This window comes from Gastrolobium bilobum, unplaced genomic scaffold (genome assembly GCF_033153095.1).
Source record: "Gastrolobium bilobum isolate Gb01-03AN ecotype WA unplaced genomic scaffold, APGP_CSIRO_Gbil_v1 utg1301, whole genome shotgun sequence".
Taxonomy (NCBI): Eukaryota; Viridiplantae; Streptophyta; class Magnoliopsida; order Fabales; family Fabaceae; genus Gastrolobium; species Gastrolobium bilobum.
The window spans coordinates 101,325-118,984 of record NW_026896842.1 but is presented as its reverse complement, the minus strand read 5'-3'; the positions used below and the strand labels follow the sequence as shown (position 1 = coordinate 118,984).

Genomic DNA, 17,660 nt, shown 5'->3' with positions numbered 1-17,660 from the left:
TCCGTGTTCACATACTTCTACAGGTCTGAGTGAAACCCAGAATATTCTCAGATTTTGACACAATGTAGGGGACATCTCAAGCTTCAAAATGGCGTATGGCACGTCCCTGTTGGACCTCTGTGGAGGGAGATATGCTCTCCCGAAGTTCATCTAAAATCTGTCAATTCTACAGAAAATTCGCCAGAGTTTCCTTTGTTTTTCCTAAAATCCCCAATTTGTAAAAGATCTCTAGTACCTCAATGTACCTAAAACTCTCTAAATGGCCGAATTGTGACCTATGTAATACCAAGGGATTCCCCTCAATTTTCAACCCTTCCACACTTCACACAATACCATTATATCCACATATAATCATCCAACAACTCACCACTAAAATCCTAACACATTTTCCAAGTTCAAGGTCATGACACCTCAAAATATTCTAAGTTAAAAAAAATCATATTTTTCACCTAAAATTTTCATTGCATTTATGTCTAATATACATTATTCTAAGACACATTCATGTACAAAATTTTCCCAATTGAGCTCTCTAAAATCACACATAAACAATTCAAGGTTTATGGTTCATAAACATAATCTACAATTAAACCATGTAAATGAGGTGGAAACATACTCACAACCAAGGCTTGATACTCCTCCAAGACTTATCCAAGCAATGGAGGACCAAATGACTCCATGAACATCAATTTTTCTCCAAAAATTCGCAGCTGAAAATGGCCAAGAACTCACCAAAGAGAGGGTTTCAAGGATAATGGATACCACCAATGTGTTTGGAATGTTGATTCCAATAAATTTCAACACAAAAATCACTTGATTTGGTTGAGAATTGATGGATTTAGCAAGGAAGAAAGTTGAAGCCCTAAGGTGCCTAAGGAGGGGGAGACTCACGGTTTTAGGAGAGAGAAAGGGAGGTGGAAGTGATGATGAATAGTAGGTGCTTATGTGGTTAAGTGACTTTGAGTGGGGTGGGTCCCACCGCCACCTCACGCGATTTAAAACTTAATTAAATTTCCCTCTGATTCCACTAAACGTCCATAAATTCACAACTTATTTAGAAACTCTAATTTTTAACATTAACCATTGTCCTTTCATTATACTTGATCAGATGAATCCGGAGTTTTCCGGTCGGCACGCTTCCCCAAACTAACTTAATTCCATCAAATATTTTCAGAAATCATATTTCCTAGTTCTATGAACCATTTATAACTCATATTTACAACCTAGACCTCAAAACTCAATCGGCACGTTTTACGGTGCAATCGTACTGTGGTATTTTGACCCGGTAAAAATACTATTCACTGGTTTTTCTGAAACTTGCCTAACCACTCAATTTTTCGTTCTGAATCCATTTCCAAGGTTCTTTTTATCATCTGAGACCTTATACTCAATTTCCTTCCTAGGGTTGTGTGCATGATTAATTTACCGTTTTGCCCTTTCTTTGTATTTTGGCCTAATTTTTAAGATTTTCACTAATCCTTCCTTTTAATTCTCATTTAATATATTAATATTTAAACTTAGAATTGCGAGGTGTTATAATATGCCTCCCCGATGACATGAAAACTAAGCTTCAGCATGAATGAGATCAAGTCAGCTGCATCAACACCTCTCGCGCGAGGGTATTTTGGTCTGCAAATGGATGCCATTTTTAACATTTTGCCGGCTAACTATAGAATATCACCATGTACTTGTCTTTCATAACAGTGATTTATAGTTGCTTTTTACAAGCATTTCTGGATTGCTATCTAAATATAAGAGCTGGGGAAATATTTCAAAACCCTCTACCAAACGTGGATGTCACACTTTCCCAAAGTGAGATGCATAGATAAATCTTTGAAAATCCTCAACCAAACACCCCCTAAAGGGAAAACATGGATAACTTAGAAAAAAGCCGCACCTTTTAGATTGTGAAAAATTAAAAGAGAGGGAAATAACCAGTTTTTAAAATGTGGAGCAGCTTGTTATGGATTGGTTTAGTTCTTTTGGACATTTTGAACACCCATACCCATACCATCCTCCATTAGTTCAAATGAAACTCTTAGTAACATAAATCTTGAGAGACCGAAGAGCAATTTTTTTTTTATAATTTTAAAATAATTCAACTATTCTTCTACCAATCACTCTCAAAACAACGTGAAACAATTTCTATAAGAATCATTTCGTCCCGAGAGTTCCAAAACAATGAAGATTCTTGCAAGAAATAGTTGGTTAACTACCTATACCGGAAGAAACAAACAACTACTTATCAAAAAAGCAGCACAATCCATCAAAAATCGATTTTGAATTTGTCAAAAAATCGATTTTGAACTTGATAACCGGTTTATGGTTCATAACCGGTTTTGATTTAAAACCGATTTTGAATTGAAACCGGTTTAAAATCGATTTGAAATCAAAATCGGTTATAAAACATAAACCGGTTTTGGATCTGGTTTCAAATCGATTTAGAAAATTAAAAATCGATTTTAAAAGAAGAAAACCGGTTCGGTTCGGTTTTTATTAAAACCGGTTATGAACCGCTCCATGCACACCCTTATTTGAAAGGGGATGTGGGGAAGTTACTTTGGAGAATGCGTCGAATGCAGAAGGAAGACCAGAAGCAGCAAAAGTGTTTTGGAGAAGGTGGTCGAAGATTGATCTGTCGCCTAGGGTGGGTCGCGGCGGATGGTTCACATCCGAGGTCGTCATTGTCGTCGTCGGAATCGTGGTCGTGTTCGCATTTGCATTCATCTTCACCAGAAGAATAGCCTTGAATAAGAGACAAGCTCATTGGGTCATTGAGCGAAGAAGATGGTTTGTGTTGGATGATTTGGACAACATAATGTTTAAATGGTTCGGCTTAGTTCGAACCGGTTATTAATCGGTTTTGAATTGATTCATTATTGAATTTATTTTAAAAAATGAAAATGGTTCTGGTTTGTGAACTGGTTGAAAGAACCAATTTTTTGTGGTTCAATGCGGTGCGGTTTTGAATGCAATTCAGTTTTTATTTGGTATTTTGCACACCCCTAAGGATGTGCATTGTTCACTTCAGTTCTTTTTTTTATTTGCCAAACAAAATTGAATGGGAAAAAAAATCTAGTTCTGAGAATTGAATCGGTTTATTAGTTCAATTTAGTTCTGAACTGGTTTTAAATCATTTCATAGTTATTTTTTAAAATCAATTATGAATCCAAATAAAAATTATGAAAAGATTAAAGAAAAAAGAGACAAAAAATTAAAAAATATAAAAATGATACTAATAATTAGAAAAAGAAATAAATATTTTAAAAAAATACATAAGAGAGAAAAAATAAACCAATAAAGAAATAAAAATAAAGAAAAGAAAGAAGATAGTAAAAAAATAAAAAAAAAATAAAGAGGGGAAAACAAAAATAAATGAAAAAAAGAAAAAATAATTGCTTCGGTTCATTTATTGTTTTCAGTTCAAGAACTAGTTTATGAAAATATTTCAATTCAAAAACTGATTTTTAAAAATTTATTTTTTTAAGGGTAGTGTTTTGTGGTTGTTTTAGACACCCCTAAAACTGATTTTTGAACCAGTTCTAAACCAACTAAAAAGTACAAAAATATTTCAGAAAAATTAAAAATATAAATAATACCACAAATTTGAAAAAAAAACAATAATTAATTAAAAACAAGAGAAAAATACATAAGAGAAAAAAAGAAAAAGAAAAAAATAAGGAAATAAAGCAATAAAAAAAAAGATAAAAGAAGGAACAAAATAAATAAGAAAAAAACCAATTCGGTTCAAGGTTTTTTAAACCAGTTCCGTTCTTAAATTGGTTTTGAAAGTCAATTCGGTACATAAACTAGTTCAATTCATGAATTGGCTTTTTCAAAACTAGTTTAGTTCAAGAACTGGATTAAAAAGCATTTCAGTTTAAGAACTGATTTTTAAAAACCAGATTTTATAAGTGTAGTTCATTTCAGTTTTTTTGGTTCTTTTGCACACCTCTAAACACACCCACATAATTCATGTCATGTCGTATTAACCTATATAATAAACAACACACTTTGAGGTTGTGGATTATTCGTGTTGTGTCATTTCAATCCGCAAAATAAATGGATTGTGTCCCTATTGCATGTTTTAACCCGATTTTAATGTCATGTCAATGTGGATTATCATCCCTAATTTCACTAGTAGTTGAATTAAATATACATGCATATATTTCAATGATAAAAAAAAATTGCACGTATAAATGATTTCCAATATTAAAAAAGAATTTCATAATCATATATTTGTGTTTTGTATTATTGATTAACGACAATGTAGCACCAGGACATTTCGACCCTCCTGACACTTCCCGATACTCTGACAAGCTCTGAGATCTATAATATTTGAAATTTCGTTATATATCATGAAAAAATTGATCGATGTTTTTTTTTTTTTTTTGATAACAGAATTGATCGATGTTTTACCAAGCTGATATAATAAAAATTTAAAATTGATACTGAATAAATCTCACTAGAGTGTATAAGAGGTTTTCAATTTAAAAATATGATAGTAAATATTTACATCTTATGTTTCTTTGCAATATTGATGGGCAATATAAGTTTAGTTTTATTTTTTTATTAAATTATTGAATATTAAATATAATATACACTATATAAATTAAAAATATTATTTAATATCAAAATGTGTCCTAACATGTCAAAATCTAATATTTTTTAGAAATAATTTTTGGAGTATTGTGTCACGTATCTCGTGTCGGTGTCAGAGCAAGTCAATGGCGGAGCCTGTCTCCAATTTGAGCTCGGGCCGAAAAATTATTTGTGCCTTTATTTTTCTTAATTTTAATTAGTTCATATTATAATGTATTTAAATTATATTAAATGCAGAACACCTGAGTAAGAAGCACTAAGAAGAATAATAATTTTATTAAATATTTTTTTAATTTTACTAAAACTAATTTATTTATTTTATATAAGTCGAAATTAGACACATAACCTAATACAACTTATCCAAAACTTTCACCAAAAATATTTTAAATTTTACATAGGGCCAAATTACAAATTGTAACCTGAGCCAAATTATAATTTTAATCCGGATCAAATTATAAATAATTATATAATTTTATATAATAAGTATAATTTGTTAAAATTTATTGCGGGTGTAACATATACAAGAATATGAAAACTTGTATCTTCTATGTGGAAAATAAACAAGGACACACCCAAGTTTCAATTACCCACTCAAGACCCAACCCAACAACCAACCGCGACCCACCCAAAAGCAATAAAATAGTATAGACTTAGATATATAAATAATAAATTGACGTTATATCCTGGTGGTATACATGTCATTAAGGCATCCCTGAATGGTCAAACAACTTTTAATCTGTGTAAGGTTGTGAGAGTCACAATAAAAATATACCTATCTTTAAAAATGCTTTTATCCAGGTAAATAACTGATTCGAGTAATTGTAAAATGACACCAGACACCACACACCACACTAGTGACCAATCATGTTTATACGGAAGGAAAAGTGATGTAAGAAGATAAAAAATAAGTGTGCAACAACCCTAGAATATAACGATGTAGATTTGTGAGATAGGTTTAGGAGCAACAGTTGAACTACCAAATGAACCAATTTTAAGGATTGGTAATTTCGGGTTAGTTCAGTCATATACGTATAATGCAGAGGTCATCCGAAAACAAATCTGATTAATCTAATTAATGGGAAAATTGAAATTTTAATGGTCAAAGGTTAAAGAAAGTAGGAAAGTTTCACTAGTAGTTGAATTAAATTTACCTGCATATATTTCTACACAAAAAAAAAAAAAAATTTACCTGCATATAATAATATTTATAATAATAATAATAATAATAAGTTGCATGTATAAATGATTTCGAATAATTAAAAAAAAAGTATTTTATAATCATATATTTGTGTAATTGTATTATTGATTAAGGACATGAATATAAAAACCTGTATCTTCTGATATGTAAATAAACAACAAAGGACACACCCAAGTTTGAATCACCCACCCAAGACGCAACCCAACAACAAACACACCCACCCATAAGCAATAAAACAGTATCGACATAGAAACATAAATAATAAATTGACATTATATCCTGGTGAAATGACCACACTGCCCTCTGTACTCTGTGTTTATGATCAAACCACCATCTTCCTATGCAGAGGTGGCAGCAACAACCTGTGGTTTAAGCACACGTGGATGCAAGAACACACGTAACCCATGTTTCATGAAGAGAGTGAGAGACATCTTCTGCTCCACCCGGTGACCGGGAACCGGAGACAGCCGGTAACGAAGCAGGACAGCCGCAGCCACAGATTTCATCTGAAGGTAAGCCAAGTCCTTCCCTAAACAAGTCCTCGGTCCAGCATTAAAAGCCACGAACTTGAACCCATCCTTTGGCGGTTCGAACTGGAACCGGTCTTCATGAACCGAAATCCACCTTTCCGGTTTAAACTCCATGCAATCCTCACCCCACACACTCTTCATCCTCCCCACAGAGTATATTGAATACGTCACCGTTGAACCTGCCGGAACCACCGTCCCGTCCGGCAAAACATCATCGGAGACGGCGTACTTGAAATCCTCCGGCACGGAGGGATACAAACGCATCGTTTCAGCCAAAGCAGCTTTCAGATAAACAAGCCTCTCAGCTTCCTCAAAGTCCACCGCCTCCTCCACCCACCTCTGTCGTTCTCCGCCGCGAGTCTCAGCCAAAACTGCTGTCAACTCGTTTAAAATCCTCTCTTCCACGTGAGGGTGGTTCATGACAAGCCAAAAAAACCAGCTGAGCGCCACCGATGAGGTGTCCCTTCCGGCGAGCAAAAAGTTCAAAGCAAAGCGTTGAAGCACGGCGTCACTGAAGGGCTTTCCGTCGCCGTCGCGCTTCTTTATAAACCGTGATAACAAGTCATCGGAAGGAGCTTCATAACGAGCAGAAACAGCGTCATTCATGTAACTATCGATAACCTTCAAACACTGCTTCAGCTTCTTCTCTATACCAATGTTCAGAACCTTCTCGACCCTCCAAACTATATCAGGGTATAATAACCTATGTAACGTGGCTTCAGTGGCAGCATCAAATGCAACGAAGAACGGGTTTTCAGGTAGTTCAGGTGAAAGGGTTTCAGGGTCTTTACCAAAGGTGAGTCCACAAATGTTATCAAAGGTTAAACGTAGAAGAATATCTTGCAAATCAACTGAAACTTTTTCCTTTTCGACTTTGTCTAGAATGCACCATAACCGGTTCTTTATGGTTCGGTTCACCCACCGAGCCATGGCTTGTCTTAGTGTTCGTGTTGTGAACTCAAGTGCTGCAGTTTTGCGTTGCATGAGCCATGTCTCGCCGTCACTGTTGAAGATTCCTTGGCCTAATAGGTCGTGGAACGCGGTTTGCCATTTTGGTCCTTTCGGGTAGTTGTCGAACCGGGTCCGGAGGATGTGCTCTATGTTCTTTGGGTGGCTTGTGACTGTGTAGAACCCTTGCTTGCGAGCCAAGAAAGGGAGAGGGAGGATGCATGTTTGGTAAGTAAGTGAACCACCAGTTTGTTTTAGGTTTGTGGCGATCCAATCGTGAAACCGGTTACGGTTCTTGAAGAGAACTGGGAGACTGCCAACGAATGGCCACACTTTTGGACCGGTTAGGGTTCGAGCTAGGTGGTGGAACCATAGGAAATAAGCAAATAGTGAAGCTGCTAGGGTGAAGAGAAGAGGGAGTGTATCCATTTGCATGATATGGTAATTATGACACTTCTAAGAAACTGGGTTTTAAGCTTGAACTGAATTTAAGAGAAAGATTGGTGTTTATATATATATATTTACAGAATGATATAGTGAGAAGAAGGGTTTAGGAGAGGTGGTTGGGAATTTTTTGGCATCGTAGAGTCTCTGTTAGGTTGATAGAAACTCAGTGTATGTGTGATACCTACCGGAAAAGTAGAACCATCCATCCATGCACTTATTCTCAGGGTGTTATTTTTATTTTATTTTTCTATCTTTTGGTTACTAAAATTAGCATGCTTTTTCTTTTGGGTAAACGAAATGTCAAACTTTTATTGATGTATATGATGACTAGAAGCTTAACTGGTTACCTAATTATCTCACTTCGTCTTAGGTTTTCTCTCTCCACTTCACGTTAGTTTAATTTATGTAAAATGTATATTTTTTAGTGGTTATTAGGAGTAAAAAAAAAGTAGGTTTGAAAAAACAGGAGATGGAGGGGTTTTTGTTTGAATTCTTGGATTATAAAATAAAGGTCCTTTGCATGAAGCTTCGGTTTTGAACAAGACGAAAGGTTGTTTTTTAAGTGGTGTGTAATGCTTTTTTACGTTGAAATGAACCTGAAGAAGATGAAAGGTTGTTTATGAGTCGTTTGTTTAAGGGGAAAAAATGGAAATCAGCGGTGAATCGCGTGATGGCTTGTCAATAATGACGCAGGAAAAGACTTCTTTATTTATTAATTGCATATTCCTTTGTGAATCTTGTAAATTATTTTATGATATTTCGATGCACTTAATGTTGCTCCCCCAATTTGTTAATTAAGCTTTATTCTTATGATGGTCTTGGAAAATTGTAAATGAATGCGAAAATGATTTGAGCAATTCTTCATTCATGTTTGAGGTTAGTTTGCTTAATTGAGTAGGCGTATACTACTTCAGTAGTTTATTTACAAATTTAATGGAACTTCTTGTTAAATAAAATATTTAGAATGTTGTATCACTTGAATTTATATATTATTTGATTTATTTATGGGGTTAATTCATAAATTAATAATTGATCGTGGCATGCTCGAAACGATTTTAACAGCAAAAATTCTGCGGCGCACAAATGTTAAATTTTTTGACATTGTTGGCTTGTTGCTGTTATATGAAATATTTCTCATTCGCAAAAGAGCTTATATTTATATGTTCTAAATCCTTATTTTTATAATAATAATTATTTTTATTTTTTGGTCATGTTATCATTTTTTGTTTACAATTTCTATTCAATTTTTTAAAATAACGTGATTAATGGTGTTTTGATTTTCTGCCTTGCAAGAAAAGTTATTTTGCTTGATTATAGGTCTTGATGATATTTTGAAAATTTAAGTCTTACACTTAATGTGCTTAAAATTATGTAAAAATAATACGCTGATTTTAAATAAAATGATTTCAAAATAAATTAAAATCCTATCATTGATAATATTGCCCAAGAGAATGTTAGAATTTTTTGGGTTTGGCCTTTTATCAGTGTATTTAATTTTACGAAATGGGTTCAATGTATAATTTTAATAAATATATGCCAACCTCCTTTTTTTATTTGTATTCTTATGCGCACAATACAGTGTAGAGTGCAAGAAAAAATAGTAGTTAGATATGGTTTACCCGAAGTGAGAAAATGTGTTTTGCTGCAAAATTTGGAACAATTCGCATAATTGGTGTGTCAGAAAAACATGTATAAATCAATGAACATAGTTAATAACTGGCTTGACTATTGAGTATAGAGGAGCAAACGTTTGAAAGAAAAAGAAACTTGTAATAAAACACATAAGAAACCTCTCCTTTATTTAGCCTCTTTTTCCCTTGCAATCTAACCAACCCATGATTTCTATTTTCTTCTTTTTCCCTTTTTGAAAAGGAACACGTGACTTTTTAGGCATATGGTTTTTCTAATTCAAAAGCAATATAACAAAATTGATAAATGTTTTTATATACTAATATTTGCAGACGACATGGTTTTTCTAGAAACTTATGCAGTACTGAAAATTCAAACGAGCCCAGTTAAAATTTTGGTACAGTAGATACAGAACTGGTAATGGTATGCATAAAAAAATAGCACAATTAAGTTATAATAATATTTTTATGGGTTTTATAAGAGTTATGTTGTAGGAAAAATGATTGTGTAATATTATAGAGATTCGTTTTGCGTGCCGTAATTTTCTTTTTTTCTTTTTTCTTCAAAAATTGTGGGCCCCACAAAACGTTGTGTGTGTAGGAAACTTTGTTGTGTCATGTTAAATGACAAATGCAAACCCCTATTTTTATAGCGTTATAGACACATGAATCAGTTTACAAGTTTAAAAGTACAATTTTAAAAGGATAAATTTTATATTCAAGTTAGACTTGCAAGAATATGAATCGAGTTGATTGTACACAATCTTATCCTTATATTTTTTATAAAAAAATTATTACATGTCAAAGGGCCTAAACCTTTGTTTTTTTGCAATATGTTTTGGACCCAAGTAAGTCATAAACTATGACACTGTCTAATGGACTAAGGACCACTATCTAAAAAGAGGATCCTAATTAGAGGCCCATAGAAGTGGGCAGTGGCCATTTACTCACATAGGTAATGTTCAACCTGAAAATGGAGTGGAAGAGGCAATGGTTCTAGTGTAACCACATGTCAAATTCACAGCCTCACCAGCTAAGGATGAAATAAATTTTTTCTTCAGATTTTTTCTCTCTCCTCTGATGTGTAATGCTTTCATTGATGAGATGCACTGAATCTAGGTACAGCAGTAGAACCAAAGATTTATTAGAATAAATCTTTGGTACTACTGCTGTACCAAAAATTCAGTGTATCCCACCAATGAAAATATTACATGTTAGCTAAATTTATTTTTTTTCTGTCAGATTTTTTCTCTCTCCTCTAATGTGTAATGTTTTCATTGATGAGATGCACTGAATCTAGGTACACCAGTCGTACCAAAAATTTATTCCTAAGGATGAACCCTCAACTTGGAGAAAAAACCTCAACTTGCCATAATTTTTTCCTTCCTGATGAAAAATTTTAGGCACCAAAAAAATTATAAACAGTCAAGATAAGACACTTGTGGAGAGCTCATGCTTTAGAGTTCCCAAGTCACCATTCAAAACCAATCCAATGGCTCACATTCACTTGTGAGATGCAACCACATTACATATATTATATTATCATTGGCACTTGGCCTCCACTCTCCATTATTCAAACTCACCAAAACTTCTCTAAGCTTTGAAGATGGCTTCAGTGATCATGTCATTTGCTCCAGCAACTAGTAGAGTCTTTGCAGCTACTGCAGCAAAGGGTGAAGGTGGTAGCAAAGTGGAGAAAGGACTTTGGGATTGGATTATTGGAGGATTGCAGAAGGAAGACCAGCTGCTAGAGACTGACCCTATCCTCAAGAAGGTGGAGGAGAAGAATGGAGGCACCACTAGTGGCCGCAAGAACTCAGTGGCAGTGCCACAAAAGAAGAAGGGTGGCGGCTTTGGAGGCTTGTTTGCCAAGAACTGAAGCAATTACCTTGCATTTACCTATTTCAAGTGCATGCATTATTGTCTTGTTCACTTAGCTTTTCAACCTCTTAGCCTTCTGGAATCTTATAAATTATGTTTGCTTTTTTCTGGGTCATTGTATTTAGAGAACAAATCTATTCATTTTGGATCAATTACCAACAAGGTACAATCTGTTTAACAATTGGAACTCTTGCTATCTTTGGATATTTTGGTAATTTACTTTACTTGTCTAGGCAATATACTTAAAATTATGTCTTGTCTCTGGTAATGTCATCCAAATTTCAACGTTTAAAATGAAAATTTCATTTCAAGCAGAAGACAACCTAAGAAGATAAGCTTTAACACCCTGCTATTGTTGTTGTCTATGTTGGAGTTATATTTAAGAAAAGAAACAATTGTAGCCTATTTTGTTTGTTCAATGAAATCAGAAGTTAATTCACTATTCAGTTAGTATATAGAAGCGCCAAAGGTTAAATGGAATTGACCCAATATGTAAATTATGATCATCTAGATGTGATTTGATGTCATAACAAAAAGAGAAAGGCAAGTTTCAAACTTGAAAGTAACGCTTTCTGCTTTGAGCTTTGACTCTAACGTTGAGCTCAGCTAACCTTGGCAGAAGCACTATCATCTCTTGCAAAATGGTCAGCAATTCAGCATAAAACCATTCGGATTTGATGCTTATCAAGAACTTAATGATTAAAGTAAGATGATTACTCAATTTGCCAAGGGTATGAAACTATTAATTCATGTTTTTTATGGCTTATAGATATTTCAGACCCAAATCTTATACTCCATTGAGAATAACTTGCCCTTTAATGTGAATGTGACACCTATTAAATGGTTCTAATTGAATATTGCTAGTTAAGCATGTGCACTGTAATGCTTAAAATTTCCACTAATAATTGTTCATAATATATCAATTAATTTTTAAAAATAAGTATCAAAGGAAAGAACAACTTACTGTTTTAGCTGAAATGAAATGCAGAGTTTGAACTTAGAAGCTCATACAATGAAGATACAACTGATTATGTTTGTATGGCCACATAGTAAACATATATGATATATTCCACAGTAACCTTCTGGTCACACCATTGTTATTTTCTAAACATGAACACATACAAGAACATAGACACTAAAATATTGTAGCAACCACACCTTAAGAGTCTATGATTGAAAGTTTTTTAAAAAAGTATGCATAACTTCTTCTCTGTCTATTGTTGTGGTTAAAGAATTTGATCTAGAAAAGGAAGTGTGGATGAAATCAATGCAGTCCTCAACAGCAGCTGTCCTATAATAATCGACAGAGACCCCTATGGGTTTTGATCTTCCCATGGAAGATGAACCTCGGTTTGTAGATCTTCTCACAGAACACAAGCAAAAAGCTTTTGTCACTCTTTCTGCAACACCCTTCAGAAACTCAATGGGGGAAAATTCAGAGCGCCAAGGAATCCTGAACATGCAGCTCTTTGCATGCTGGTTTCTATAAGCTCTCCTCTTAGAGTTCTGTTTCCCGTGCAAGCTTGTTTTCTCAAAGAAGTAGCGTTTGTGACTCATTATTGTGCTTCACTTTTTTATTTGGCATAATGATAGCATTATATACAAAAGGAGGGAGAGAGAACAAGAGAGTGTGCATGTTATGTGAATGTTATGTGGTCAAGGATAAAAGGAATTGTAGGTAAGACCAGCAATAGAGTTGTTGGAAAGGTTGGAAATATGAAATGAGGAACTGCAATAAGGAACTGCATGATGTTTGTGACTCATTATTGTGTTTCTCTTTTTTATTTCGTTTTGTTTATGATTTTTGTTTTTTGTCTATAGAATAAAACTGTAGATGATTTCAAACCGGAAACAAGTATACATGTGTGTGTTTCTATTATGGGTATGAAAGAGCTGTGTAAAAGGAACAAAGACATGTGCCAACAAGGTGGGTTAAGGTGGTGAGAAAAGAGGAATAATAATGGGTAATAAGTGAAAACTAAAATGAGCAGATACACTTTGCTTTCTTTGTTTCCTATTTCTGATGCACTGCCTCCCATTGACTATGCAGACATTGTTGAGAACACTTTCATGATGCATTACTTAGTCAAAGACACATCTATGTGGGTCCCACATAAAACCTCTGTGTGCCTAAGATAGGTATCTTTGCCATAAATTTTCTGGTGAAGGGTATCTACTATCTAGGTTGAGTAAAATCAAACAAAGTGGGAACATTTTTTATTTTAAATGGGCTCAACACTTGAAACAATTATAAGGAAAAGTTTGTGTCATTTTAAATGACACAAATTATGTCATTTCATAGACACAAAGAGGTGAAACTCATACTTTTAAAATGACACAATTTGTGTCATTTAAAATGACACAACTTATATCATCTAAAATTACATACATTTTTCCCTTATCTTTGCCCAAAACCCCCCATAATAAGAAAATTGTTCATTGGAAAATGAGGGAGGTGGGGGTAACACTCATTAAGCAGCGATTACTAGTTTCACACAACTTTAAGCAGAGGAAATTATACCCCAAGAAACTGCAATTAAAGATTCTCAATAACAAGACAAAGAATCTCACAAAAATGATTTCATTCAGCAACTCATTCTGAGTCACAGTGTATGGAATGTTTAATCAGTTTCTATCTGATGCTGGTGTACACAATAGTCTCTTTTTGACATGTCAGATTGTTTAAATATCAAGTTCTGCATTTACATCAGGAGTCAACAGCAAAAGATATTAACAAACACAAGTCCCAAAAGTTCATAAAATTGTCAGTCGTTTTTACTCATTCCTGACAAGGAAAATTTCCCCATCATGACGAATGGTATGATCCAAGAATATTCTTACTTGGTCTGTACCTTGGAAAGGTTCAGGAGCACGAAGGTTACTGTCCAAGTTATACCAAACCCCATCAATCTTTCTCAATGCAATCCAGTGTCTAACACTCCAAATCCCAGCAACCTTTTTCACTGACACATTAATCACCATCCCCATTAAAACATCTTCAGGTGCATCAAGATCAATGGAGCGTGATTCTTTACGACGATCATGCCATATTACATTCTTTCTTTTCTCTTCCAAAGCCGCCATTAGAACATTCGCATCATAGTTTCCAGTAAAGACATTATGATGTGGCTTAAAAATAAAAAAGGATGGTTTCCAAGTTCTGCTGTTGGAGCCATCACGTGCTAGCTTTCCAGCAATTGCATTCAAGCTTCCTCGAGTAAACATCTTTTCCTGATTGAAGCCAAAGAAACCAAATCAAGATTGAGTTGAAATGAATGAAAAAAAAAAATATCAAATTTTGAATGGTGAAACCATCACCCAATGATCTTGCAGAGATGGGTTTCCACTGGATTTTCTTGAGAGTCAAGAAACCAGTGATTGCAAGCATTCTCTTGCCTCTGTTATGAGTTGTTAAAAGAAACAAAGAAAGAGAAGAGGGAGTGGAAAGAAAAGTGGTTGAGCAAAAGCACCTGAAAGAGGGAGTTGAGAGAGTGCTTCAGACAGAACTGTAATCTTTGCCTTTCGTGGTAGATTTTGGACCTTTGACTCGTCATCTTCCGTGTCAATTGTCACAAGATTCATACAAGCATAATATATATAATATATAGAGATGTTAGAAATATATTGTAATTAGGGTTTTCTTATTTTGTAATTAGGATTTCCTTAATTTGTATTAGGTCAAATTATATTAGGTTTGGGCTTAGCCCATTAGTCTGTTTATATATTGTACAGCCTTCATCAGTCAATACACACAGAAATATTTCAAATGTTCCTCTCTTTTCTCTTGTTATTTAACATGGTATCAAGAACCTAAGGAACTTTGAATTTTTTTTTTTCCAGTGAACCCACTGTTCATCGTCGGTTAATTTTTTTTTTTTCCGAAGTTGTCTCCTTGTCACTTTTCGGACGCTTCTCTCTCCGCATACAGCTTCTGTCTCGTCCAGAACCACCGCCCGGTCACCTTTTTCGGCGATCCATATACCGTCGTGATCGTCTCCGCCGCGCGGTTCCAACGCCACCGGTCTCGTCCAATTTCAAGGTCACACGCGCCCTCACGGGCACGTGACAGCTCGGCCACTCTCCTTCACTCCGGCAACGCGTGGCGGCGCGTGGAGGCCCCTCTCCGGCCACGGCTGGTTGCGATCTTCTCGTCTCCTTGCGTAGGTTCTGGATCTGGTCTTGTTTTGGTGTTTGGACCTCTTTTTGTGTTGACGCACAGATCCCTCTTCTACTGGTTAGTTTTTGACCTGTTCTTTCTGCTTTTTTCCTTTGATTATGGACACTCTTGTCTCCAATGTTTCTGTTTCTGGGACTCCGGCGGGACAAAAGTCGGAATCTACTATTTTCTGAATTTATATCCTTGCTCCGTTGAGTGTGGATAAATTGGATGGGTCCAATTATGATACTTGGTCTTCCGATCTGCGACTCTGGTTAGATGGGCAGAATTATACATCTCATCTCACCACTAAGGCTGAATCTGTGGCGGAAAATGAGCGCACACAATGGAAGATGATTGATGCTCAGTTGTGTAGTCTCATTAAAGCTACTCTTCATCCGTCTATCAAGCAGATTTTTCGACCTGCTGTTACCTGTGAAGCTATTTGGAGTCAGGCAAAAGCTTTTGTGACTTGGTGGTCTGAGAAGCGAACATCAGGTCCTACTGCATCCATTGCTTCCACTGGTAATTCTTTTGCTGGCATATCTCAGTTGCACTCGATTGGCCCTTGGACTCTAGATTCTGGGGCTTCTGATCACATTTATGGTAATAAGTCCTTATTCACTTCCCTTTGTACTACTGGTTCTTTTCCCATTATTACTATGGCCAATGGGTCTCTGGTCCAATCAAGGGGGATTGGCACGGTTCTTCTTTTACCTAATATATCTCTGGATCATGTTCTATATGTTCCCGATTCTCCTTTTAACTTACTTTCTATTAGTCGGTTGACCAAATCCATTGACTGTGTTGTTTCTTTTACTAAAACCTCTGTCATCTTTCAAGATCGGAGTTCGGGGAAGGAGATTACCAAAGGATGTGAGTCTCAGGGCCTCTATCAACTAGTTCCCTCTTCTTCAGCCTGCTCCACTGTGGATTCTCCTCTTACTATCCATGCTCGTCTGGGCCATCCTAGTCTTGCAAAGCTTCAGAAGATGGTTCCCCATTTATCGTCTCTTTCTACTTTAAATTGTTAGTCTTGTCAGTTTGGGAAATATACTCGTAGTACGTTTCCGAGTCGTCTTAGTCGTCAAGTTGTTTCTCCTTTTTCTGTGGTCCACTCTGATGTTTGGGGACCAAGTCGTCATTCTTCTACTTTGGGTTTTAAGTACTTTGTTACTTTTATTGATGATTATTTCAGATGTACTTGGTTATTTTTAATGAAAAAGCGATCTGAGTTGTTTTCTATTTTTCAGTTATTTTATAATGAAATAAAAACTCAATTTGGTATTCCTATTCGTACTTTTCGTAGTGATAATGCATTTGAGTACTTATCTCATCAATTTCAACAATTCTTTTCATCTCATGGCATTCTTCATCAAACATCTTGCCCTCATACACCTCAACAAAATGGTGTAGCCGAGCGTAAGAATCGTCATCTGGTTGAAACCACTTGTGCCTTGTTATTGATGGTAATGTTCCATACACATTCTGGGGTGATGCTATACTTACTGCATGCTATCTCATTAATCGCATGCCATCATCTGTTCTCAATCATAAGGTACCTCACTCTATTTTATTTCCCCATCAAGCTTTATATCCTTTAACTCCACATGTGTTTGGTTCTACGTGTTTTGTTCATCATCTTGGTCCTGGTTTGGATAAATTAGCTCCCAAGTCTCATAAATGTGTTTTTCTGGGTTATCCTCGGTCTCAGAAGGGTTACCATTGCTACTCTCCCACTTTACGTCGATACTTTATCTCGACAGATGTCTCCTTTTTTGAATCAGTTCCCTTTTTTGGAACCTCTACTACTCCTGTGGATACTAATTTTGTACACTCGTCCTTCCTAAGTGACCTTTTTTACCTTCCGTCTTTACCCGTCCATGTTTCTGACTCTCCTTCTATCACCTCTTCTGCTGATGAGATCGAGCATAGTTCGTCAAATGTATCTGTGGACTCACATTCAACTGTATCTCCTCCCACAGCTCGGTCCCACCTTCGGATAGTGACCTTCCCATTGCTCTTCGTAAGGGTACTCGTGATACTCGCCCTCCGGCCAGGTATACAGTCAATATTAGTTATCATCGTCTTTCTCCATCATATTTTGCTTGCCTTTCCTCTTTGTCCTCTGTATCTGTTCCTAAGACCACAGGTGATGCACTTTCACATTTGGGATGGAGACAAGTGTAGATATAAGGTATGTTTTGATGATAACAAAATGGCAACAACAAAAAGAGAAGATCTTTGATCAAGAGCAAAAAACATCAACCGTA

At 35.5% G+C, this 17,660-nt stretch overlaps 4 protein-coding genes across 4 annotated transcripts; 1 reads left to right on the top strand and 3 right to left on the bottom strand.

The window, feature by feature from the left end:
- Positions 1 to 6,135: 6,135 nt before the first annotated feature.
- Positions 6,136 to 7,704, bottom strand: LOC133302303 (cytochrome P450 86A1-like). Its single transcript, XM_061502061.1, has one exon. The coding sequence runs from the start codon at positions 7,702 to 7,704 to the stop codon at positions 6,136 to 6,138; it is 1,569 nt and encodes a 522-aa protein (XP_061358045.1).
- Positions 7,705 to 10,880: 3,176 nt separating this feature from the next.
- Positions 10,881 to 11,418, top strand: LOC133302316 (uncharacterized). Its single transcript, XM_061502078.1, has one exon. The coding sequence runs from the start codon at positions 10,957 to 10,959 to the stop codon at positions 11,227 to 11,229; it is 273 nt and encodes a 90-aa protein (XP_061358062.1). The 5' UTR covers positions 10,881 to 10,956; the 3' UTR covers positions 11,230 to 11,418.
- A 980-nt stretch (positions 11,419 to 12,398) lies between these two features.
- LOC133302302 (josephin-like protein) lies at positions 12,399 to 12,788 on the bottom strand. Its single transcript, XM_061502060.1, has one exon. It carries the CDS (start codon positions 12,786 to 12,788, stop codon positions 12,399 to 12,401), a length of 390 nt encoding a protein of 129 aa, XP_061358044.1.
- Positions 12,789 to 14,006: 1,218 nt separating this feature from the next.
- LOC133302301 (josephin-like protein) lies at positions 14,007 to 14,785 on the bottom strand. The gene is made up of 2 exons (XM_061502059.1): positions 14,702 to 14,785; positions 14,007 to 14,462 (listed from the first exon to the last, which is right to left on the bottom strand). The coding sequence occupies exons 1-2, from the start codon at positions 14,783 to 14,785 to the stop codon at positions 14,007 to 14,009; spliced, it is 540 nt and encodes a 179-aa protein (XP_061358043.1).
- Between the last annotated feature and the right edge of the window lie 2,875 nt (positions 14,786 to 17,660).